Below are 27,019 nucleotides of genomic sequence, written 5' to 3'. Positions count from 1 at the left end.
TGTCCCTCTACCTCAGCCCCTTCCCCTCTCCATGCTCTTATGCACCCGACAGCTCTTTCTCTCTCTAAAATAAGAAAATAAAATCTTTTTTTAAGGGAGGGGGTGCCTCGGTGGTTCAGTTGGTTAAGCAGCTGCCTCCGGCTCAGATCATGATCTTAGGATCCTGGACTCAGGTCATAATCTCAGGGTCCTGGGATCCAGCATGGGGCTCCCTGCTCAATGGGGAGTCGGCTTCTCCCTTGGCCTCTCCCCCACACCCTGTTCATGTATGCTCACTCTCAATCTTGTTCATGCTCTCACAAATGAAAAAAAGATGAATTATGAAATCCTACAATTAACCAAAAATGTGAATATATCTAGTACAACTATGCACCTAAAAATGGTTAAAATATTAAATTTTGAAAAAAAAAAAAAACAACAAAAAAAAAAAATATTAAATTTTGTTATGTATATTTTAACACCATAAACACATACATGCATGGGTACACACATATCTATCTCTATACTATATATAAAAATTACCTCAAAATGGATCAAAAACCTAATGTAAGAGATCAATCTTCATGACTCTGTGTTTCACAAGAGTCTTAGATATTATAGCAAAAGTACAAAGACAAATCAAAAGAAATAAACTGGACTTTATCAAACTTTAAACTTTTGTCATCTTAAGAATATCATCAACAGAATGAAAAAGACAACTAAATAACTGGAAAAAACTATTTGCAAATCATAAATATGACAAGGATTTAATAAGCACAATAGAAAGAGAACACTTACCATCAAACAACAAAAAGACTTGCAATTAATAAATGGGCAAAGAACTTAGTCATTTCTCCAAGATGGATATACAAATGGTGAACAAGCAAATAAAGAGATGATCCAGATCGTGAGGCATTAGGAAAATGCAAATCAAAACCACAATGAGGGGCTCCTGGGTGGCTCAGCAGTTAAGTGTTTGCCTTAGCCTCAGGGAGTGATCCCAGAGCTCTAGGATCAAGCCCAGCATCAGACTCCCTGCTTAGTTGGGAGCCTGCTTCTCAGTGTCCTTCAGCCCCTCCTACCCCCATTCATGCAATCTCTCTCTTGTGCTCCCACTCTCCCTCTCTCAAGTAAATGAATAAAATCTTTAAAAAAACAGACACAAAAAAAAAAAAAAAAGAAAATAACAAGTGTTGTCAAGGGTGTGGAGAAATTGGAATCCGAGTACATTGTGGAAGTGTAAAATGATGTAGCTGATGTGGAAAGAAAAAAAAAAGGAATGAAGCACTGACACAAGCTATACATGGGTGAACTTTAATACATTTAAGAGAAAGAATCAATCACAAAAGACAAACATGGAATGATTCCATTTATATAACAGGCCCAGAATGGTCAAACCCTCAGAGACAGAAGTAGATCAGTGGTTGCCTAGGGCTGGAGGTTAGCAGAGAAATGGAGAATGACTGCTAATGGGAACAGGTTTCTTCAGTTATCAAAAATACTATAAAATTGATAGTAGTGATAGTTGCACAACTATGAATATACTAAAAACTATTGAATTATACTTTAGGTTAGTGAATTACATAATATGTAAATCACAGCTCAATAAAGTTATATGAAAACAAAAAAAAATGGTGACACCAGAGTCAGGATGAATACCAGAGGTTTGAGGATAGAAGAAGAGACATAAAATAGACTCTCCCAGAGGGGAGAGTAGAAGAATAAACTGACTATGAAAACATATGATGACTGCTGGGCAGTACTGAGGGGCCACTGGAGGTCTACAGCCTTAAATACTGTGAGCCCAGTCAGCATTGTTGTGTTGCTTAGGTGAGGACCGTAATAAATAGCTAGAAGATTGAATTTAACCAATACTGGGTTTTGCCAGGGAGTACAATAGAATTTAGAAATATTCAAGGGACTTGTTATATGATAACCGTGAAATCTAAGTTCACTAAGAAGTGAGACCATGACAGGATAATGGACAATGGAAAGGGGATAGTCTGGAATTAGATGTCCCAGTGGGGCTGAAGGATTATTGGAGTTAGGACATTAGAGGACTGAGTTGGAAAAGATAGGTGGTGGTGATCAGAGAATGGTACATCTGAAAATGAGATCTCAGAAGCGGCACAGTTACTACTGACAGGCACAACCAGGGTTGAAGAACCAGAGAACACAGAAAATGAATTGGCTGTTTCCTTACTTCTGCCAAGGATGGTACGTAACTGGTACCACTTGAGATGCAAGGGGCAGGTTAATTCATTACGTACAACGGATTGTCTTGGGCATTAGGCCTACTTCTCTCTCAGAATCCCACTTAAGAAAGGCTGAGATGATACGATCCATGGGAGTTGATGGCCAAAAGGTCAAGGAACTGAGAGGACAGCGCACTGGACAGATCACACCCTAGGTTGAACCTACGAAAACTGCAACTTCATCTGCTTCAGTCTAATATGTAGATATTAAAGTCACCAAGAATGATGGCAGGAGTGGTGAAGAGATAAGACAGTAAGTGGTATGTTAAAACTTTTAGCGAATGGCCAGGAAGTGGGGTGGCTGGTGAGGGGCAGGTGACCAGGAGGATAGCAGATGACTACTTCAGGGGTAGGGTAGCAGGGCTAGCACAATGGTTTGTATTTCAAACTAGGTTTTTCTAGTAGTCTGGAAACAAATGAGAGGCTATTTACCCCATCTCCAGGTCAGCAGTAATGTGGTATAAGGAAGAAGAAACCGCCTGTCCTTAAGAAGCTACAAAGAGGGGGATCCCTGGGTGGTTCAGCAGTTTGGCGCCTGCCCTTGGCCCAGGGCACGATCCTGGAGTCCCGGGATCGAGTCCCACGTCCGGCTCCTGGCATGGAGCCTGCTTCTCCCTCCTCCTGTGTCTCTGCCTCTCTTTCTCTCTCTCTCAGCTCTCTCTCTCTCTCTCTCTCTCATAAATAATAAATAAATAATTCTGAAAGAAAGAAAGAAAGAGAAAGAAAGAAAGAAAGAAAGAAAGAAAGAAAGAAAGAAAGAAAGAAAGAAAGAAAGAAAGAAAGAAGAAAGAAAGAAAGATACTACAAAGAGAACAAGATCTTCCGAGGACAACCATCTTTCAACGGGAGTAAAGAGGATGATGGAAGCTTTCACATAGGAGGCTGAAAACATCAGGGGTTTTATTGATCACTGACACGAGTTCCAAGGGGAAAAGTCATTTTGAGAGTAGGAGGGAAGATCAAGTCAACTTACAGAAGTCCCCCCACATGACAGTCATGTGGGGATGAGAATCTAGGTGATGAGAGATGTCATGGGAGGCTTGGGATTCTCATGGTGTCTAAAGTAAACAGACCTAAGGCATGATAGGATTAGTCCCTGGTTATCTCTTAAAGGAGCAGTGCTAGCCAAAGGAGGTGTCCACATGACACAAATGTTCTTTATCTGTGGGGTCAGATATGGTAGCCAGTGGCTATTGAGTACTTGAAATGTGACACACAAAAAAATGAAAAAAAAAATATCAGTGAACTATGGGACTATTTTAAGTGGCCTAATACACAGGCAGCTACGGTCCCTGTAGAGGGCAAGGGACAAAAAATTTTTGAGGAATTAATGACTGAAAAAATTCCAAACTTGACAAAGCCTATAAACCTGTAGATCCAAGAAGTTCTAGGAAGCACAGGCACAAGAAACATCATCATAGGGATCCCTGGGTGGCGCAGCGGTTTGGCGCCTGCCTTTGGCCCAGGGCGCGATCCTGGAGACCCGGGATCGAATCCCACATCAGGCTCCCGGTGCATGGAGCCTGCTTCTCCCTCTGCCTATGTCTCTGCCTCTCTCTCTCTCTGTGACTATCATAAATAAGTAAAAAATTAAAAAAAAAAAAAAAGAAACATCATCATAAATTTTAAAAAGCGCATCATACTCAAATTGCTTAAAACCAGAGATAGAGAAGAAAACCTTAAAACCATCCAGAGGAAAAAAGACATGTTACGTGCAGATGGGAAAAACAGGAATTAATCAGATTTCTTGGTAGCGACAATACATGCAAGAAGACCGTCAGGCAGAATTTTCTTAAATTCTGAAAGAAAATGGTTATCAACCAGGATGCCTGGGTGGCTCAGCGGTTGGGCATCTTTGGCTCAGGGCGTGATCCTGGGGTCCCAGGATCAAGTCTCACATCGGGATCCCTGCGAGGAGCCTGCTTCTGTCTCTGCCTGTGTCTCTGTCTCTCTCTGTGTCTCTCATGAATAAATTAATAAAATCTTTAAAAAAAGAAAGAAAGAAAGAACATGGTTATCAACCTAAATTTCTATATCCAGGGAAATCTTTCAAAAATGAGGGCTACTAAATACAATAAAGTATCTCGGATTAGATCCAAGAATATAAAAATTAAAAAGGGTAGTAGTGGAAAAACTGGTGAAATCTGAATGAAGAACGGAGCTTAGTTACTAGTTGTACCAAAGGGGTTCCTGGTTGGCTCACGGTTGGGTGACTGACTCTTGGTCTCAGTTCAGGTCATGATCTCAAGGTCATGGGTTCAAGCCCACATTGGACTCTGTGCTGGGCATGGAGCCTACTTTAAAAAAATATATTTATGTGGCAATGCTAATGTTTCAGTTCCAACAAACATACCATGGTTACATGAGATGTTAACATTAGGAGAAAGGGAGTGAACGTTACAAAGAAATCTCTATACTACTTTTTTGACACCTTTACAAATCTAAATTATTCCAAACTAAAAATGTTATTAAAAATTTATTTTTTTAGGGACATCCCTGGGTGGCTCAGCGGTTTAGCACCTGCCTTCGGCCCAGGGCGTGATCCTGGAGTCCAGGGATCAAGTCCCACATCGGGCTCCTTGCATGGAGCCTGCTTCTCTCTCTGCCTCTGTGTGTGTGTGTGTGTCTCTCATGAATAAATAAATTAAATCTTAAAAAATATAAATTAATTAAATCTTTAAAAAAATTTATTTTCATGAGAGAGACACACAGAGAGAGAGAGGCAGAGACATAGGCAGAAGGAGAAGCCGACTCTATGCAGGGAGCCCCATGTGGGACTCGATCCCAGGACTCCAGGACCATGCCCTGGACCGAAGGCAGGCGCTAAACCACTGAGCCACTCAGGGATCCCTGTTATTAAAAATTTAAAAGATGAAACAGACTTTTCAGATATACTAACACTGAAAGAATTCATCACCAGAGACCTACTCACAAGAAATGTTGAAAGTCCTTGAGGCAACAGGAACACTGCAATGGACTGGATTGTGTCATCATGCCTCATGGGACTGAGTAGCTAAATTTTACATTTATTTAATTCTAATTAGGATTCGAATTTAATGAGCCACATGTATTCCTCCACCTCCATCAAAATCCATATATTGAAATCTTAATCCCCAATATATTGGTATTTACAGTTGCCTCCTTTGGGAGGTAATTATGGTTATGTGAGGTTATGATTTTAGTGCTCTTATAAGAGACCCCAAAGAACTTACTCTCTTTCGACCAGTGCATCCAGAGAGCACAAGCCATATAAGTAAACAGTGAGAAGGTAGCCATCTAAAACCCAAGAAGAGGGTCCTGACCAGACAATGACCCTTGGTACCTTGATCTTGGACTTCCAGTCTCCAAAACTGTAAGGAAATAAATTTATGTTGTTTAAGCCACTTAGTCTATCATATTTTCTTACGGCAGCCCAATCACACAGATAAACATGATGGTTTATCTGTGTGATTATGGTAATACCACAGATATAAAGTTACATAAAAGATTGAAGAGCACCAAAAATGGAAAATACATTGATCTTCAAAACACAACTGATTGCTTAAGGGAAATAATAACAATGTATTATGGAGTTTACAATACATACACAAGTAAAATGCATGACAACAGTAAGATAAAGTTCAGGGCAGAGTAGTAAAAGTAAACTATCACAAGAAGCTCACATTATACATGAAGTAGTATAACATCATAAGGTTAGACTATGATAGGCAAAATATGCATATTAAAACCTCTAAATAGAACATTAAAATAACAAAAAAAACATTAAAATAACAAAGAGTTATAACTGGCAAGTCAAAAAGGGAAATAAAATGATAAATCCAGAAGACGACCCCAAAAGAGTCAAAAAAAGGACACAAAGAACTGATGAAACAAATTGAAAACAAATGGCAAGATGACAGAATCAAATCTAACCATATCAATAATCACATAAAATGTGAATGGTCTATACAACAAAATTAAAGGCAATGATGGTCAGACTGAATAATAAAGCAAGATTTAACCATATATGTTAACTATAAGAAATGCACTTTAAATGTAAATAACGATACAATTAGATTTAAAATAAGAGAATAGGGAAAGATCACTTGAGATGTTTGTAATGGTTCCCATTTGAAATACTGAGACTACTGAAAAGTTTTAAAATTTTATAGACCTAGGTTTTGAGGTTTTAAACTTATTTTGAAGGACACCTGGGTGGTGCAGTTGGTTAAGCATCTGACTCCTGGTTTTGGCTCAGGTCATTATATCCAGGTGGTAGGACAGAGTCGGGCTCCACATTCAGAGGAGTCAGCTTGAGATTCTTTCTCTCCCCCTGCCCCTACCCACCATGTTTTCTCAAATAAGTAAATAAATTTTTAAAAGGAAAATCATTTTGAGGAAGAAAATGGCTTTACTTGGTTTAAAGTAATTAATCATTGTTATTTATACTTGTGCAGTATTAAAAGCCATATCATACAGTAAATATGGGGAAACTCCATCTAGAAAATGATAAATTGCCTTTCCAGAATTATGGTTGTGGTATATTTTCAATTAGTTTGTATATGTTAATGTGTAATTGCCACAAAAAACTTTCATTTAACAAACTATTTGTATAGTGACACCTGGGTGGCTCAGAGGTTAAGCTCTGCCTTCGCCTCAGGGCATGATCCTAGAGACCCAGTATCGAGTCCCACATCAGGCTCTCTGCATGGAGCATGCTTCTCCCTCTGCCTGTGTCTCTGCCTCTCTCTCTCTGTGCCTCTCAGGAATAAGTAAATAAAATCTTTTAAAAATAAAAAATAGGGCAGCCCCGATGGCGTAGCAGTTTAGCGCCACCTGCAGCCCAGGGCGTGATCCTGGAGACCCTGGATGGAGTCCCATGTCAGGCTCTCAGCATGGTGCCTGCTTCTCCCTCTGCCTGTGTCTCTGCCTCTCTCTCTCTCTCTCTCTGTCTCTATGAATAAATAAATAAATAATCTTTAAAAAAATTTTTAAATAATAATAAAAATAAAAAATAATAATAAAAACTATTTGTATAAACCTTTCCCCAAGTATTGTGGGGTTTGTGCACATTTTTAAAAAATCTTGTATTTACACACTGTCCTTTCACTCATTATAAGTGGACTCATATGGACTCAGTGGACCTTTTCACTCATTATGAAGGACTCATTATGTCCTTTCACTCAATTTCTCGCTAAACCGCTGAGCCACTAGGGCTGCCCATCAAAATTCGTTTTAATCTTCTACTCTACATTGTATTACATTATCTTGCTTGTCTGTAACAATGTGTATGTAGTCTTTATGGCTGAGTTTCTGTGTAATACAACCAGTCACTCAACTAAGTTGAGGTGACAAGTGCACAAAGTATAAAACTTGTGGGATGCCTGGGTGTCTCAACGGTTGAGTGTCTGCCTTTGGCTCAGGGCATGATCCTGGAGTCCCAGGATAGAGTCCCACATAGGGCTCCCTGCACAGAGCCTGCTTCTCCCTCTGCCTATGTCTCTGCCTCTCTCAATATGTCTCTCATGAATAAATAAATTTTTTTAAAAAGGTATAAAATTTGAAAATAATTTAGTTTTGTACCTCGGAATTCAGTAAAATCACATGACTTTCCTTTCTGCAGAATGGTTATATATAGGAATCAGTCTGGTTTAGGGTTAAAAACCCTCTTGAAATGAATCATCTGAGATCCCTATAAGCACTAGTAGATAAAATTTAAAACAACATGGTAAAAGTTGGTTTTTGAGAAATGTCTCAACTTTTTTTTTTTTAAGATGTATTTATTTGAGAGAGGGGGAGAGCACACATGTGAGAGTGCAGGCAGGAGGAACAAAGAGAGAGGGAAGAGCCCTAAGCTGACTCTACACTGAGCATGGAGCCTGATGTAGGGCTTGATCTCACTACACTGAGATCATGACTTGAGCTTAAACCAAGAGTTGGGAGCAAAACCGGCTGCACTACCCAGGCACCCCAAGAAATTTCTCAACTAAGTTTCCTTTTTTCTGAAATCAAACCCATTAAGGAAATCACGGAAGAAGCATTTTCTTAATTGGAGAAAAGAAATCAATCTGTGATGCTTACATAGTGAATCTAAGTAAATACCACATTAAAAAAATCTATTTGAAAACATGGTTACATTAAAAGTTAATTTTATTCTCATTTCTAGATCATATGTGACAGTACTACAAAGAATGTACACATTCATTTCTTCAAGGCAGCAGAAAAAGTGCTAGCACTTTGGTAGAATGTATATTAACAAACATGAACTAAATCAGGATGAACCAATGTTAACAATTGCGGGAAAACTAAAGGACAGCATCTAAAAATATTATTTCAGAAAAAATATATATATATTATTTCAAATATCAGTTCATTTGGTAATTTTCTATTTTTTGAGCATTTTTAAAAATTTTAGTTAACATACAATGCAATACTGGCTTCAGGAGTAGAATTCAGTGATTTCACTTGGTAATTTTAGATACCTAAAAGCCACTTCTGGGGATGCCTGGGTGGTTCAGCAATTGAGCATCTTCTTAGGCCCAGGGCATGACCCCAGAGTTCTGGGATCAAGTCCCACATCTGGCTCCCTGCAAGGAGCCTGCTTCTCCCTCTCCCTGTGTCTCTGCCTCTCTCTTTGTGTGTGTCTCTCATGAACAAATAAATGAAAAATCTTTTAAATAAATAAATAAGTAAATAAATGAAATAAAAGACACTTCTCATGTTTTGAAACTAAATATATGGGGACTGACTTAATACAAGATAGTTAAAATTTTATGGCTGTGATTTGTTAAGATCCACAAAAAAAGTATTTGCATGTGACATGTATTATTTTTTTTTTAAGATTTTATTTATTTATTCATGATAGACAGAGAGGGAGAGAGAGGCAGAAACACAGGCAGAGGGAGAAGAAGGCTCCGCATGGAGCCTGACCTGGGACTTGATCCGGGGTCTCCAGGATCCGGCCCCAGGGTGAAGGCCACGCTAAACAGCTGAGCCACCGGGGCTGCCCCTATGTACTATGTTTTAACCTCATGGTTAACTAATTCTTATCTGTAAATGAAAATTTGAATTTTTTTTTAATATTTCGATGTTTTGGTTTTCCTAAGACCTAGGACCTATGTCTTGAGGGAATTTATAAATATTAACATATAAGCTTATTTTGATTAAATTTAACTAGCAATAAAAAAGAGAAGAAAACTGGAATAGCTATATAAATGTCCTAATAAGCAAATATCAGAGCAAATACTACCAGTAATAAATTATTTCATAATGATAAAGGCCTAGTTATCAAGAGATAAAATTCTTGAATGTGCACACAACTATTAACAAAACTTCAAAATACATGAAACAAAAACTGACAGTACTGAGAAAGAGACAAATCCACGACTATAGTCAAAGCCTTTATTTAGTACCTCTGTCAAAATAGTTGTAATACTTGCAGAAAATCAATAAGGATGTAGTAGATTGACAACACTATCAATCAACTTGATTAGATTGACATTTATAGAAAGAAACCACCTAAAATACACATTCTTCTCAAATACTCAAAAAATATTTACCAAGATAAATGATACTGTGGGACACAAAACAAGTTTCAATCAATTTGTCAAAAGATTCAAATCATACAAAGTATATATGCCCAAAAGAATTAAATTAGAAATCAATAACAAAAAAAATCTCTAGAAAGATTTCCAAGTATTTGGAAACTAAGTAACACACTTCTAAATAACCCACAGATCAAAAAAAAAAACAAACAGGAAATTAGAAAGAATTTTGAATTCAATGAAAACGAAAACACATGTAAGAATCTGTAGCGTGCTTTAGTTCTTAATGGGAAATTATAACATTAAACACCTGTATTAGAAAAGAATAAACGTCTCCAATCAATGACCTTACCTTCCACATTAAGAAAATAAACTCAGAAAAAATTTAAATTAGCCGAAGAAAGGAAATAATAAAGACCAAAGTAGAAATCAATGAAAAAACAGAAAATCAATGAAGGGAAAAGCAATAAAACCAGACTGATCAGGATGAAATATAAGAAATTACATCAGAAATGAGAGGTTTTGTCACTATACATTCTACAAAGTTTTTAAAAGTAACACTAATATTAAAAACAATTTTATAGGGATCCCTGGGTGGCGCAGCGGTTTGGCGCCTGCCTTTGGCCCAGGGCGCGATCCTGGAGACCCGGGATCGAATCCCACATCGGGCTCCCGGTGCAGGGAGCCTGCTTCTCCCTCTGCCTGTGTCTCTGCCTCTCTCTCTCTCTCTGTGACTATCATAAATAAATAAAAATTAAAAAAAAAAAAAAAAAAAACAATTTTATAACAGCAATGCAACTGAAATGGACAAATTCCCTGAAAGATACAATTAAAGCTCACTCAAGAAACTTGAATAGCCTTATATGTAATAATAAAATTGAAATTGTAGTTAAAATCCTTCCCACAAACAAAACTTCAAGCCCAGATGACTTTACTGATAAATTCTATTGAACATTTAAGTTAGAAATAATGCCAATTCTACTGAATCTCTTTTCCAAAAAACTAAAGATGATATATTTCTTAACTCATTCTATAAAGCCAAAATCACCCTGACATCAAAACCAGACAAAGATATGAGAAAATTACAAATCAATAATCCTCATAAACACAGGTGCAGAAATCCTAAGTAAAATCTTAGCAAATCAAAACAAATTATGAAAGGATAATACATCATGAGCAAGTGGAATTTGTCCCAAGAATGCCGAATTACTTTTAACATTGAAAGATCAATGTAAGGGATCCCTGGGTGGTACAGTGGTTTAGCGCCTGCCTTTAGCCCGGGGCGTGATCCTGGAGTCCCAGGATCAATTCCCGCATCAGGCTCCCTGCCTTGAGCCTGCTTCTCCTCCCTCTGCCTGTGCCTCTGCCTCTCTCTGTCTCTCATGAATGAATAAATAAAATCTTTTAAAAAAAAATAAATGTAACTGACAATACTAATGAATTAAAAAAGGAAAATTTTAAGTTCATCTCAATACAGAAATAAAATGCATTTGACAGAACTCAGTATTCATTCCTGATCAAAACTCTCAGAAACGGGGGATCCCTGGGTGGCGCAGCGGTTTGGCTCCTGCCTTTGGCCCAGGGCGCGATCCTGGAGACCCAGGATCGAAGCCCATGTCGGGCTCCCGGTGCATGGAGCCTGCTTCTCCCTCTGCCTGTGTCTCTGCCTCTCTTTCTCTCTGTGTGACTATCATAAATAAATAAAAATTTAAAAAATAAAAAATAAAAAAATAAACATGACCGTTTGTGTATAAAATTTGATGGAATCAACAACAACAACAAAAAAATAGAGCAAGTTTATCAAGGTTGCAGAATACAAGAAAAATAAAAAAATCAATTCTATGCAGGGGCACCTGAGTGGCTCAAGTCATGATCTCAGGGTCCTGGGATCCAGCCCTTGATTAGCAGGGAGTGTGCTTCTCCCTCTCCCTCTGCCCCTCCTCCCCAACTCATGCTCAGGCTTTCTCTCTGTCTAAAATGAATAAACAAAAAAAAATACTTAAAAAATCAATTCTATGCATATATTCTAGTAAAAATAACTGAGATTTTGAAAGAATTCCATTTACAAAAGCATAAAAAAAAACCATCAAATATGTAAGGTTAAATCTGACAAAAGATGTGAAAGATCTATATACTGAAAACTACAAAATATTGCTGAGATAAATTACAGATGACCCTAAAGAAATGGAAAAATATACCTTATTCATTGACAAGAAGTCTCCATATTATTAAGATATCAATTATCCCTCAAATTGATCTATAAATTCAACACCATTCCAATCAAATTCCCAACAAAATTTCTGTACAATTGGCAAACTGATTTCAAAATACATATAGAAATGCAAAGGAACTGGGGTGCCTGGGTCGCCCAGTCAGTTAAGTGACTGCCTTTGGCTTGGGTCATGATCACAGAATCCTGGGATCAAGCTCTTTGTTGGGCTCTCTGCTCAATGGGGAGCCTGTTCTCCCTCTCCCTTTGCCCATTGCCACAACTTGTGTGTGCACTCTGTCTCAATGAAAGAAAAGAAAGGAAAGAAAAGAAAAGAAAGAAAAGAAGTAAAAGAAAAGAAAAGAAAAGAAAAAAGAAAAGAGAAAGAAAGAAAGAAAGAAAGAAAGAAAGAAAGAAAGAAAGAAAGAAAGAAAGAAAGAGAAAAAGGGAAGGAGGGAAAGGGAAAGGGAAGGAGGGAAAGGGAAAGGGAAGGAGGGAAAGGGAAAGGAAAGGAGGGAAAGGGAAAGGAAAGGAGGTAAAGGGAAGACAAGGGAAGGCAAGGGAAGGCAAGGAAGAAAAGAAGAAAGAAAAAAAAGAAAAGAAAAGAAGAAAAGAAAAGAAAAGAAAAGAAAAGAAAAGAGAAAAGAAAAGACAAGCAAAGAAAAGAAAAGACAAGCAAAGAAAAGAAAAGCAAAGGAACTAGAATAGCCAAAAAAGATCAAAGAGGACTGACACTACTTGGTTTCAAAGAGTTATAGTAATCAAAACAACATGATAGACTGACTTAAGACAAACAAAAGATCAGTGGAATAAAGTCAGGAAGTAAATTCACATATATAAACCTGACTGGTTTTTAACACAGGTGCAATGGTAAAGAAATAATAGCCTTTCCAACCTATAGTGCTCAAAATATTGAATATGAAGCAGAAAAAAAATGAACATGGGGCTAGCCTACATTCTATATAAAAGTTAACTCAAAATAGATTACAGACCTAAATATAACAACTAACATGATAAGACTTCTAAAATAAATTTTAAGAAACAATCTTTGTGAACTTTGGTTAAGCAGTTTCTTACATAAACCACTAAAAACATAATCTGTAAAAGAACAAATTGATAAATAGACATCATTACAATTAACAACATCTGGTATTCAAAATATTGTTAGAATGAAAAGACAAGCCATGAATTTTGAGAAAATATTTGAAAAGCATATATCTAATAAAGGACTTGTAGCTAGAATATATAAAGAAGTCTCAAAACTTAATAATAAGAAAACAACCAACCCCATTCAAAAACAGATAGAAGGGATCCCTGGGTGGCGCAGCGGTTTGGCGCCTGCCTTTGGCCCAGGGCGTGATCCTGGAGACCCGGGATCGAATCCCACATCGGGCTCCCGGTGCCTGGAGCCTGCTTCTCCCTCTGCCTATGTCTCTGCCTCTCTCTCTCTCTCTCTCTGTGTGACTATCATAATAAAAATTAAAAAAAAAAAAAAAGATCTAAACATTTCACAAAAACACACTTACACATGGAAAATATGCATGTGAAAAGATGTTCAAACAAAAGGATGTTTGCCTGTGTTAGGGCAAACACTCTTGAAACAAATGGAAAGACGGGAAATCTCAACAGATAAAAAGAAGCTATAAAAAAGGCACTAAATAGATATTTTATATACAATAACCAAAATAAAATATCCATTGAATGGGCTCAAGAGGTGAGTGGAGAAGTGCCTGGCTGGCTCAGTCAAAGACGTATGCAACTCTTGATCTCGAGGTTGTGAGTTTGAGCCTCACGTTGGGGGTAGAGAAAACTTAAGAATAAAATCTTTAGGGCAGCCCCGGTGGCCCAGCGGTTTAGCGCCGCCTGCAGCCTGGGGTTTGATCCTGGGGACCCTGGATCGAGTCCCACGTCAGGCTCCCTGCATGGAGCCTGCTTCTCCCTCTGCCTGTGCCTCTGCCTCTCTCTCTCTCTCTGTGTCTCTATGAATAAATAAATAAAATCTTTAAAAAATAAAAATAAAAAACTAAAATAAAATCTTTAAAAAAAAGAGCTGAATGGAGATGACAGACACAAGAATCATAGAACTTGAAGCTACATGTCATGCAATCTAAACAAAAGACAGAAAAATAATAAAATAAATAATAAACAGAGAAGTGCCTGAGTGGCTCAGTCAGTTAAGCATCTGCCTTTGGCTCATGTCATAAGCCCAGGGTTCTGGGGTAGAGCCCCACAGTGGGCTTCCTGGTCAGCAGAGAATCTGCTTCTCCCTCTGCCCCTCGTCTCTGCTTGTGTGCTCTCTCTCTTAAGTAAATAAAATCTTTTAAAAATTATAATAATACTAAACAGAGTCTCAGGAACCTAAAGGCCAATATCAGAAACTATAAAATTTGTGTTCTCTGAGCCCCTGAAAAACAGGAGAAAGGATATGGTGTGGAAAACATACTTGAAGAAATAATGGCTAAATCTAACATAAAGAATGTCAACCTAGAATTCTATATCCAACAAAAACATCCCTTAGGAATAATGATGAGGGGGATCCCTAAGTGGCTCAGCAGTTTGGCGCCTGCCTTTGGCCCAGGGCGCGATCCTGGAGTCCCGGGATCGAGTCCCGCATCGGGCTCCCAACATGGAGCCTGCTTCTCCCTCTGCCTGTGTCTCTGCCTCTCTCTCTCTCTCTCTCATAAATAAATAAATAAATCTTTAAAAAAAAAAAAAGGAATAATGATGAAACAAGAAACTAAGACAATTTGGCATCAACAGACTTGCTTTAAAAGAAATGGTAAAGAAGGTTCTTCATGCTTAAGGAAAACCAAAAACTGGTTCTTTATAAGAGCAATAAAACAAACTTCTAACCAGATTGACAAAGAAAAATAAAAATATCAGGAATGAAGGAGGGTAACCATACAGACACTAAAACATGAAAAGGATAATAAGGGAACATTATAAAAACTCCATGCACATGAACTCAACAACTGAGAAACATATAAATTCTTGAAAGACAAACTACCAAAGTTTACTCAAGAAAAAAACAGATGACCTAAACTGTCCCTCTATCCAATAAAGAAATCAAACTAACAGTTTAAAACCTCCAACCTTTATTTGTGTGCATTTTTTTTTAAAAAGCCTTTTTTTTTTTATTTATTTATGATAGTCACAGAGAGAGAGAGAAAGAGAGAGAGAGAGAGAGACTCGAGAGAGAGAGAGGCAGAGGGAGAAGCAGGCTCCATGCACCGGGAGCCCGACGTGGGATTCGATCCCGGGTCTCCAGGATCGCGCCCTGGGCCAAAGGCAGGCGCCAAACCGCTGCGCCACCCAGGGATCCCTGTGTGCATTTTTTAAAAAGACTTTTTATTATTTTGGGATGTATTCTAAAAATACCAACACAGTAAGGTATTTGTTAAAAACTAATTGGTAGCCCAGTTTTATGGGCAACTTCTAGTAACCTTTAAGAATCTTAAAGACAATGCTTTTACTATATATAGACTGTGGTAGGACAATAAAAAGTGAAATTTTTTTCTTTTTTTTTTTTGAAAAATTTTCTTATTTGATAGCTTAAATATGATACTAAAATCTAATGAGGACCATACAAAAAAAAGGCAACTATACAAAATCAATGCCACTAGTAATACAGATGTAAAACTCCTAAATAATATATTGAAAAAGCAAATACAATATTATGGTAATATATCATGATCAAGTGAGATTTACTCCAGATTGCAAAGATGTGCCAAAACTAGAAAATAGATTAATATATAATATTAAGTGATTACAGAAAAAAAATACATCATCTTGTTAGATAATGAAATGGCATCTAATTAAATATCAATTCCTAAAAACACTAATATTAAAGAAGCAATTAAAAAATGTTTTTGTGGGAACCCTGGGTGGCGCAGCGGTTTAGCGCCTGCCTTTGGCCAGGGGCACGATCCTGGAGACCCGGGATCGTGCCCCACGTCGGGCTCCCAGTGCATGGAGCCTGCTTCTCCCTCTGCCTGTATCTCTGCCTCTCTCTCTCTCTCTCTCTCTCTGTGTGTGTGTGTGTGTGTGGCTATCATAAATAAATAAAAATTAAAAAAAAAATTTTATGTTTTTGTAACATTAAAGAAAAGAAATATGAAACAAACAGCAAAATATCTGAATAGTTTACAATTAATTTCAAGTCAATATGAAGATGTACTCAATCACTGAAATCAATCAACACTCTGGAAGCCAGATTCACTGCAATAAAACCAACAACAAAGAAAGGTATAAATACTAGAAAGGAAAGGAGAAAATGATCATTATTAGCTGATATAAATGTCTACCGAAAAAACCCGAGGTAATCAACGGAACAACTATGTCAAAAATCTGTGATGGGCCAATGGAACAAAATAGAAAATTCAAAACCAAACGCACTTATAGACAAGATTTTAGTTTACAATAAAGGTAAAACTTCAAATCTTTGGAGAAATAATTACTGAAAAATGTTGGTAAAAGCATAACCACTGAGACTTTTTTAATATACATGTACTGGAGGTTTTTTAAAGATTTTATTTATTTATTTAAGGGAGAGAATGCACATGCAGCAGGGAGGGGCAGAGCAAGACGGACAAGTAGACTCTCTGCTGAACTGGGAGCCCCATTCCAGGGCCCCGAGGTCATGACCTGAGCCAAAAGCAGATGCTTACCAGACTGAGCCATCCAAACACCCCTACATATACTGTTTTGATATATGTACATAAATGTGGTAGAACTGTAAAGAAAAGCACAGAGAACTAAAATACAATGGTTTACCTCTTGATGGGTGGAAAGGGATGCAATTAGGGTCATCCTGCCAAGAGGACTTCTAAAGTAGTGAATACAGGTGTTCATATTATTTTTTAAAACTATGATTTACATTTTATATAAATATAAAACCATATGATTATTTCAACAAATACAGAAAAAGCATTTGACGAAGAACATCTAGTCATGATAAAAACTCTCAATAAGGAGGTCTAGAGGGAACATTCCTCAACATAATAAAGTCCTTACATGAAAAACCCACAGCTAACATCACACTCAGTGGGAAAACACTGAGCTTTTAAGGTCAGGAACAAGATAAAGATGTCCACTCTCACCACTTTTATTCAACACAGTACTGAAAGTACTCACTACAGCAATCAGACATTGAAAAGAAATAAAAGGCCAAATCAGTAAGGAAGTACAATTTTCACTATTTATAAGACATGAGACTGTATATAGAAAACCCTAGGCGCACCTGGGTGCCTCAGTGGTTGAGCATCTGCCTTTGGCTCAGGTTGTGATCTCAGGGTTCTGGGATTGAGTCCCACATCAGGCTCCCCACAGGGAGCCTGCTTCTCCCTCTGCCTGTCTCCACCTCTCCGTGTCTCTCATGAATAAATAAATAAAATCTTAAAAAAAAAAAAAAAAAAAAAAAAAAAAGAAGGAAAACCCAAAGACTCCACCAAAAAGCTACTCAAACTGATAAATGAATTCAGCAAAGTTGAGGGTTACAAATAATGTACAGGAGTATGGTGCATTCCTATCCACTAATAATGAAGCAGTAGAAATTGAAATTAAGAACAGTCCCTAGGGGATCCCTGGGTGGCTCAGCGGTTTAGTGCCTGCCTTTGGCCCAGGGCGCGATCCTGGAGTCCTGGGATTGAGTCCCACGTCGGGCTCCCGACATGGAGCCTGCTTCTCCCTCCTCCTATGTCTCTGCCTCTCTCTCTCTAGGTCTATCATAAATAAATAAATAAATAAATAAATAAATAAATAAATAAATAAACAAACAAACAAACAAACAAGAATGAATGAATGAATGAATAAATAAATAAATAAATCTTTTAAAAAAAAGAACAGGGGGATCCCTGGGTGGCGCAGCGGTTTGGCGCCTGCCTTTGGCCCAGGGTACGATCCTGGAGACCCGGGATCGAATCCCACGTCGGGCTCCCGGTGCATGGAGCCTGCTTCTCCCTCTGCCTGTGTCTCTGCCTCTCTCTCTCTCTCTCTCTGTGACTATCATAAATAAATAAAGAAAAAAAATATTTAAAAAAAATTAAAATAAAATAAAATAAAAATTAAAAAAAGAACAGTCCCTGGCACCTGGGTGGCTCAGTCTACTGAGTATCTGCCTTTGGCTCAGGTCATTATCCCAAGGTCCTGGAATCTTGTTCTGCACTGGGCTCCCTGCTCAGCATGGAGTCTGCTTCTCCCTCTGTCCTTCTCCCCTGGTCGTGATCTCTCTCTCTCACATAAATAAAATCGTAAAAAGCAAAAAAAGGGTCCCATTCACAATCGCACCAAAAACAATAAAATATCTAGGAATAAACTTAACGGGGATCCCTAGGTGGCTCAGCAGTTTAGCACCTGCCTTTGGCCCAGGGTGTGATCCTGGAGTCCCGGGATCGAGTCCCACATCAGGCTCCCTGTGTGGAGCCTGCTTTTCCCTCTGCCTGTGTCTCTGCCTCTCTGTGTCTCCCATGAATAAATAAATAAAATATTAAAAAAAAAAAAAAGGAATAAGCTTAACCACTGAGGTGGAAGACCTGTACTCTAAAAACTATAAAACACTGATAAAAAAAATTAAAGATGATACAAAGAAATGGAAAGACATTCCACACTCATGGATTGGAAAAACAAACATTGTTAAAATGTCAATACTGCCCAAAGCAATCTACATATTTAAAGCAATCCCAATCAAAACACCAACAGCATTTTTCACAGAACTGAAACAATCCTAAAATCTGTATGGAACCACAAAAGATTCTGAGTAGCCAAAGCAATCTTGAAAAACAAAACCGTAGGTATCATAATTCTAGACTTCAAGTTATATTACACAGCTGTACTGATCAAAACAGTATGGTCCTGGCAGTAAAATAGACACAAAGATCAATGGAAAAGAATAGAAAATCCAGAAATAAATCCACAAATATACAATCAATTAATCTTTGACAAAAAAGAAAAGACTATACAGTGGGAAAAGTCTCTTTAAACAAATGGTGTTAAGAAAACTGGTCAGCTACATGCAAAAGAATGAAACTGGACCACTTTCTTACACTACAGACAAAAGTAAACTCAAAATAGATTAAAGACCTAAATGGGAGACCTGAGACCATAAAATCCTAGCAGAGAGCACAGACAGTAATTTCTCTGACACTGGCCATAGCAACAGTTTTCTAGATATGTCTCCTAAAGCAAGGAAAATAAAAGCAAAAATAAACTATTGGGACTACATCAAAATAAAAAGCTTCTGCACAGAGGTGTCTAGGTGGCTCAGTCAGTTAGGCATATGCCTCGTGGTTTCAGCTGGGGTCCTGATCTCACGGCTCATGGGATCAAGCCCCAGGCCAGCTCTGCACTCAGTGGGGTCTGTTTGGATATTCTCTCCCTCTTGCCCCTTCCTCCATTAATGCACTCCTGCTCTCACTCTCAAACAAATCAATAAATCTTAAAAAAAAAAAAAAAGCTTCTCCACAGAAAATAAATTAAAAAATAACGATCAATAAACTAAAAGGCAACCTACTGAATGAAAGAAGATATTTGCAAATGACATATCTGATAAAGGGTTAGGTCTCCAAAATATATAAAGAAATGATACAGCTCAAAACCCAAAAACGAAATTATCAAATTAAAAAATGTGGAGAAGACATGAACAGACATTTCTCGAAGATGACATCCAGAGCACCAAGTGACAAATAAGATGCTCAAACATCACTTATCAGGAAAATGCAAATCAAAACTACAATAAAATATCATCACCTAACACCTGTCAGAATGGCTTGTATCAAAAACACAAGAAACAACAAATGTTGGCAAGGATGTGGGAAAAAAGGAACCCTCATATTATTGGTAGGAATGCAAACTGGTGCAGACACTGTGGAAAACAATATTCAAGTTCCTCAGAAAGTTAAAAATAGAACTACCCTACAATCCAGTAATCATGCTACTGGGTATTCACAAAATACAAACACACTAGTTCAAAGGAATATATGCACCTCTATGTTTATAGCAGCATTATTTACAACAGCCAAATTATGGAAGCAGGCCAATTGTTCACTAAGAGATAAATGGAAAAGGAGATGTGATATATATATAGATAGATACAATGGAATATTATTCAGCCACAAAAAAGAATGAAATCTTACCATTTGCAATGACGTGGATAGAGCTAAAGAGTATAATGGTAAGTGAAATTAGGAGAAAGACAAATACCACATGATTTCACTCATAGGTGGAATTCAAAAATAAAACAAATCAGCAAGGGAGAAAAAAAAGAGAGATAAACCAAGAAACAGACTCTTAACTAAAGAGAACTGATGATTACCAGAGAAGAGGTGGGTGGGCAGTGGGGAGGATGGGTGAAACAGATGATAGGGGCTTAAAAAAAATTTATGATTTATATTTTAAGGAATCTCCTGCACGACATATTGACAATTTTTTTTTAAACTGAGCTAGACTGGGACACCTGGGTGGTTGAGTGCCTCCCTTCGGCTCAGGGCATGATCCTGGAGTCCTAGGATCGAGTCCCACATCGGGCTTCCTGCATGGAGCCTGCTTCTCTCTCTCTCTGCCTGTGTCTCTGCCTTTCTCTCTCTGTGTCTCTCATGAATAAATAAAATTTTTAAAATAATAAAATAAAATAGAGCTAGATCTATATGTGTTATAAAAAGATCTGTAGGAAATAATAAGTGAAAAAGTGAAACAGCATATGTAGCATGATTCCTTTCCTGTAAAAGATTCTATTGGTGATATATGCATAAAAAACTTTGGAGGGGGGGTAGACGGCTGGGTGGCTCAGTGGTTGAGCATCTGCCTTTGGCTCAGAGCATGATCCCGGAGTCCTGGGATTAAGTCCCAAATCAGGCTCCCCCGGAGAGCCTGCTTCTCCCTCTGCCTATGCCTCTCTGCCTCTGTGTCTCTCATGAATAAATAAAATCTTTAAAAAAAGAATTGGGGGGGGGGGAAGAATACAGAAGAAATTATTGCCTTTTATTAAATGCACAATGAGGGGGATCCCTGGATGGCTCAGCAGTTTAGTGCCTGCCTTTGGCCCAGGGCATGGTCCTGGAGTCCCGGGATCGAGTCCCACATAGAGCTCCCTGCGTGGAGCCTGTTTCTCTCTCTGCCTGTGTCTCTGCCTCTCTCTCTCTGTGTCTCTCATGAATAAATAAAATCTTTTAAAAATAATAAAAATAAAAAATAAATGTACAATGACTGAGATATACATCTTCATATATACCTTCATACTTACACTATATACCTTATATACTATTTTGTTTTCAAACAGTTTTGAACTGTTTTTTACTTTGTTCTAACATGTATGTATATAAAATTTAACGATTCTGTGTTTAACTATTTCATTTTTGTAAATATTAAGATAGGTTATTCGAGTGATATTGATGGACTGTTTTGTTTTCTTCTTCATACCTTTATATCTTTCTTAAAAAAGAATCATTTAAAAAAAATCATTTATACAAAATCTTTTCCTGGGTGAAATCTCTAATAAACAAATAGAACAAAGAAGAGACGTTAAGAGCTAAAGCAGCATTGTCCAACGAAGCTTTCCATAATGAGGGAAATGTTCTTCAGCTGTGCCGTCTAATACAACAAACACTAGACTCATGTGGCTTTGACTACTGGAAATGTGACAGTCCAACAGAAGAATGTATTTATTTAACTTTAATCAATTCAAATTTAAATAGCTACAGGTAGCTCATTGCTACCACACTGGACAGAGTATATTTAGAGACTTAACATTCACATTCTCTTCCTCTCACTTTCTAGACACATGAAAATTAACATTTACATTTGATTTATATTATTTTAATAGTTTAAAAATATCACCTTGGGGGATCCCTGGGTGGCGCAGCGGTTTGGCGCCTGCCTCTGGCCCAGGGCACGATCCTGGAGACCCGGGATCGAATCCCACATCAGGCTCCTGGTGCATGGAGCCTGCTTCTCCCTCTGCCTGTGTCTCTGCCTCTCTCTCTCTCTCTCTCTGTGTGACTATCATAAATAAATAAAAATTTAAAAAAAAAAAAAAAAAAAAAATATCACCTTGGGTTAAAATATTACAAAACTGAGGAACTATGATCCATCCTCAGCCAAACAATATGATTAAGTAATTCTTAATTCCATTTACATATCAAAATGAAGCTGAGTAAAAAACTGCATGCTCTGGCAAGTTGGCATTAAAGTTGCAAATTAAACCAACCATGGAGAAGGCCTAGTTTGAGACCTAGAGCTCCACCCTTCAGAATACTGACCTCTCCATCACTATCAGATATCACAATGAATGCATCTTCAAGTCTACGTTTCCTCTTCAGACTGACAGAACTGGCAGTTTCTGCATCTTTCTTCTCCAGATTCTGAGCTTCAGAGGCTTCTTTAACTTTTTTCTTTCTCCGTGGCATTCTTTTGTCTGAAACACAGGGTAAGTAATACACTTAAAGTTTAAGTTTTCCAAATGCTATTTGTAAATTTAGTCATGTAACAGAAAATGGTTTTCATTTAAAAGAAGTAAAATGACTTCTGATCATTTCTACTACTCATTAAAACTTTAATTTTTCTATTAAAACAATTGTATCTGCTCTCTCAAATAAATCAATAAATCTTTAAAAAGGCGGGGGGCACCTGGGTGGCTCTATCAGTTAAGCATCTTCCTTCAGCTCAGGTCATGTTACTAGGGTCCTGGGATAAGCCCCACATTGGGCTCCCTGCTCAGTAGGGAGCCTGCTTCCCCCTCTCCCTCTGTCACTCCCCCTGCTTGTGCATGAGCGCACTCTCTCAAATAAATAAATAAAATCTATCTACCTTTCTCTCTCTCTTTGTATTGCAAGTGCATACACACTTGCAAATGAGAGTAGGGGAAGGGGCAAAGGGAGAGAATCTTCAAGCGAACTCCCCACTAAGCACAGAGCCCAACGTGGGGCTCAATCTCATGATCCATGAGAGCATAACCTGAGCTGAAACCAAGAGTCAGACGCTCAACCAACTGGACCAGGTGTCCCATATAATTGGCTCTCTTGACTACATATTAGGATTTACATTAAAAAATTTTTTTTCAACAATGCCTCAACTTGATAAAGGACATCTTAAAAAAAAATCCCACAGTTAATAGCATACTTAAAGCTAAAAGACTGAATGCTTTCTCCTTCAGACAGGAAAAGACAGGATGAACACAATCTTGGGGGTTCCAGGCAAGTCAATTATGCAAGAGGAAATAAAAGACATCCAAATTGGAAAGAAAGAAGTTAAACTATCACCACTTGCAGATGAGCTGAACTTGTATGTAAAAAATACTAAGAAAAAAAATAAATAAATAAAAAAAATAAAAAATAAAAAATACTAAGAGCTGGGGCACCTGGGTGCCTCAGTTGGTTAAGCATCTGACTCTTAATTTCAGCTGGGATCATGGTCTCAGGTGTCCTAGGATCCAGCTCTGCATCAGACTCCACACTTAGCGAGGAGTCCACTTGGGGATTCTTTCTCTCCTGCCCCTTCCCCTCCCCCTGCTCAAGCTCTTTCTCACTCTCCAAAATAAATACATAAATCTTTAAAAATAAAAGTAAAAAACACTAAGAACTCCACTGAAAAAACTCTATAATGAAGTTAAGAAAGACTGCAGCATGCAATGAATATACAAAAATCAACTGTATTGTTATCCACTAGCAATAAACAATCCTAAAAGGAAATTTTTAAAATTCCATTTCTAGGGACACCTGGGTGGCTCAGCAGAAGAGCGTCTGCCTTTGGCTCAGGGCATGATTCCGGGATCCGGGATCTGGGATCGAGTCCCGCGTCAGGCTCCCTACAAGGAGCCTAGCCTGCTCCTCCCTCTGCCTATGTCTCTGCCATTCTCTCTCTCTCTCTCTCTCTCTCTCTCTCTCTGTCTCTCATGAATAAATAAATAAAATCTTTTTTAAAAAAAATCCATTTCTAGGAACACCTGGCTGGCTCAGCTGGTAGAGCTTGTGACTCATGGTCTGAGTACTTGAGTTCAAGACCCATGTTGGGTGTAGAGATTACTTAAAAAATAAAACCTTCAGGGCCGCCTGGGTAGCTCAGTCTGTTAAGCATCTGAATCTTGATTTCAGTTCAGGTGATGATCTCAAGGTTGTTAGATGAAGCACTGTGTCAGGCTCTCCAATGGGCATGGAGCCTGCTTAAGATTCTTTTTATTTTTTAAATATATATCTTAAAGGTTTTATTTATTTATTCATGAGAGACACAGAGAGAGAGAGAGACAGGCAGAGACACAGGCAGAGGGAGAAGCAGGCTCCATGCAGGGAGCCCGATGTGGGATTCAATCCTAGGTCTCCAGGATCACACCCGGGGCTGAAGGCAAAATTAAACCGCTGAGCCACCTGGGCTGCCCTTAAGATTCTTTCTCTCCCTCTGCCTTCCCCACTCATGCACGTGCTTTCTCTCTCTCTCTCTCTCTCTCTCTGAAAAATAAAGTAAAATCTTGCAAAAGTAAAAAAAATAAAATTTTATTCTAATAGCATCAAAAATAATAAAATTCTTAGGAATAAATTTAACAAAATAAGTGCAAGACTTGCAAATGGAAACTTAAAAATATTGCTGAAAAGACAGTTCAGTTCAAGGTGACACTGGAAGATCCTGAATTAACCTCCTCCTGTGGATACACCCAATCTACATATATGAACAAATTCTGAAATAAACCTAAAACCTGGCAGGGAAACCCATTCACAAATGAGAGGGAAACCACAACAAAGCAAATAGGTAAGGTTAAGAGAGAATCTCATTATAAACCCCACCCCATGCACAACAACCCACAATAGGGAGGGAACTCAACCCAAGAGCTTTTCCCGGAGGAGAGAGGGCCGAACCCCATATCTCACACCACAACTTTTAAGACTTGCACCTGAGATGCCTGGCTCAGTGGTGGCTCAGTGGTGAGTATCTGCCTTTAGCTTGCAGCATGATCCCAGAGTTCTGGGATCGAGTCCTGCATTGGGCTCCCTGCAAGGAGCCTGCTTCTCCCTCTGTGTCTCTGCCTCTCTCTCTGTCTCTCATGAATAAATAAAATCTAAAAAAGGGGGGGGAGGGGATCTCTGGGTTGCTCAGTGGTTAAGCACCTGCCTTCAGCCCAGGGCGTGATCATGGAGTCCTGGGATCAAGTCTCATATCGGGCTCCCTGCAGGGAGCCTGCTTCTCCCTCTGCCTGTGTCTCTGACTCTCTCTCTCTGTGTGTCTCTGTGTCTATCATGAATAAATAAAATCTTAAAAAAAAAAAGACTTGCACCTGAGAGATAAGCCCCCTAAACATCTAGCTTTGAAAGCCAACAGAGCTTGCATTAACAAGCCTCCCAAAACTAAAAAGAATTGAAAAGCAGCTCTCAAAAAGCTGACACATGCAAATTAACGTACCCCAGGGCTCAGTACAAAAGCAGCCAAGTGAAAAGCACTCAGACTTTCTGTGAAAAAGGCTTATTTGCTTATCTTAAAGCAAGCATGAGAGGCAAGGCATCTAATTTAACATACTTCATAAGTGACTACTGAAGTATTCCAAAGACAGAGGCTAGCAGGCACCATCTTTGCACCTCCCTCTACTTCAGTCAAGCTTGCTAATATCTCCCAGAAAGGAGTTTGTACCCTTGTCTGACACTCCAGTTTTTAAAGCTGCTTCCCAGGGGATACTCCCAGATCACCTGCCTCTGGGGGCCACTGGGCCTTATGCTGACAGTCCTACAGAACTTTGTATATTACAATAGAAAATCATCAAATCACAAAGGAAGGTAGCAAGAAAAGGAGGAACAGAGGAATTACAAAGCAGCCAGAAAAAAACTAACAAAATGGCACACACACAAAAAAAGGCAAGAAGTACATAGCTACCGATAATTACTTTAAATGCAAAAAGGCTAAATTCTCTAATTGGAAGTCTGAGAGTGGCTGAATGGATAAAAAAACAAGACCCATCAAAATATATCAAACACTCTCTCCAGGTGTCCTTACCTGTTTTACATAGTAAATCTACGAAAATTAAAGCCTAAACTTTTTTTTTTTTTTAAGATTTTATTTATTTATTCATGAGAGACACAGAGAGGCAGAGACACAGGCAGAGGGAGAAGCAGGCTCCATGCAGGGAGCCCGATGTGGGACTCTATCCCGGCTCTCCAGGATCATGGCCTGGGCCGAAGGCAGGTGCTAAACCTCTGAGCCACCCAGGCGTCCCTAAAGCCTAAACTTTTGGCTGAAATTACAACATTCTAGAATAAGAAAAATGTGAAGATGATTAATCATGACCATATAAAGCCTATTGTCGTAAGTATATCTACTCCATTTGTTATAATACCATCTTAGAAATACTCACTTTTCTATTTCAAAATTGTTATTCTGTTCTTCCTTCACTTACCCATTTATTTTTCCTCTCCTCTAAATGAAAATTACAACCTCTTACAAAGACTGCAACTTTATTTTTTTTAAAGATTTGAGAGAAAAAGAGCATATGCATGCCCTGTGCTTGCACAAGCAGGGGTAGGGGCAGAGGGAAAGGAAGAGAATCTCAAGCAGGTTCCTTACTGGACACAGAGCCCAACTCAGGGTCCAATCCCACAAGCCCAAATCATTACCTGAGCTGAAATCGAGAGTTGGACACTTAGCCAAATGAGCCACCTAGGCCCCCCTTGCAACTTGAGAATTAGTAGGGAAACTAAGCTTTTGTTCAACAGAAACATGACACTGTGCTGTACAAAGGCAATACAAATGAAATCTAATGAAAAGATTGACTTTTGGCTGCCTAAACAAATCAGCTATATAAATAAAATAGAACACATTAAACAGCTAAGAGAGAATGGAAGGCAAAAAGATAAGACTATTTTCATGATAGCTTGTATATTTAATTCCACTGTTATGAAACAGCTATCTCTAATTATATAACACAAACAACAAAGGCAATAAACCACAGAGATGGCGCCAAGGTCAGCAAGGTTGGGTTAAGTTGAGAAAGGCCTTGCTACAGGTGGAACTTGAGCTGAATGCCGAAGGATTATACTGTGTTTTAATGATGGTTACTATCTTATTTCCTTAGGAAACTGTAAAGTTAC

The 27,019-nt window shown here is 38.4% G+C and overlaps 1 protein-coding gene across 6 annotated transcripts in view; it reads right to left on the bottom strand.

Moving 5' to 3' along the window:
* Window positions 1-27,019, bottom strand: part of UIMC1 (ubiquitin interaction motif containing 1) — a 127,140-nt gene that overhangs the window by 89,569 nt on the left and 10,552 nt on the right. For all 6 annotated transcript variants that reach the window (XM_025435218.3, XM_049108868.1, XM_035715087.2 and 3 more), the window contains one exon: window positions 22,217-22,371. In XM_025435218.3, the coding sequence (XP_025291003.1) occupies window positions 22,217-22,363 (147 nt within the window). In that variant the 5' untranslated portion in view covers window positions 22,364-22,371. Of the gene's footprint in view, window positions 1-22,216; window positions 22,372-27,019 lie in introns of those variants that run through there.

This window comes from Canis lupus, chromosome 4, assembly GCF_003254725.2.
Source record: "Canis lupus dingo isolate Sandy chromosome 4, ASM325472v2, whole genome shotgun sequence".
Taxonomy (NCBI): domain Eukaryota; kingdom Metazoa; phylum Chordata; class Mammalia; order Carnivora; family Canidae; genus Canis; species Canis lupus.
The sequence above is the reverse complement of the archived record's forward strand: the minus strand, read 5'-3'. Positions and strand labels throughout refer to the sequence as shown.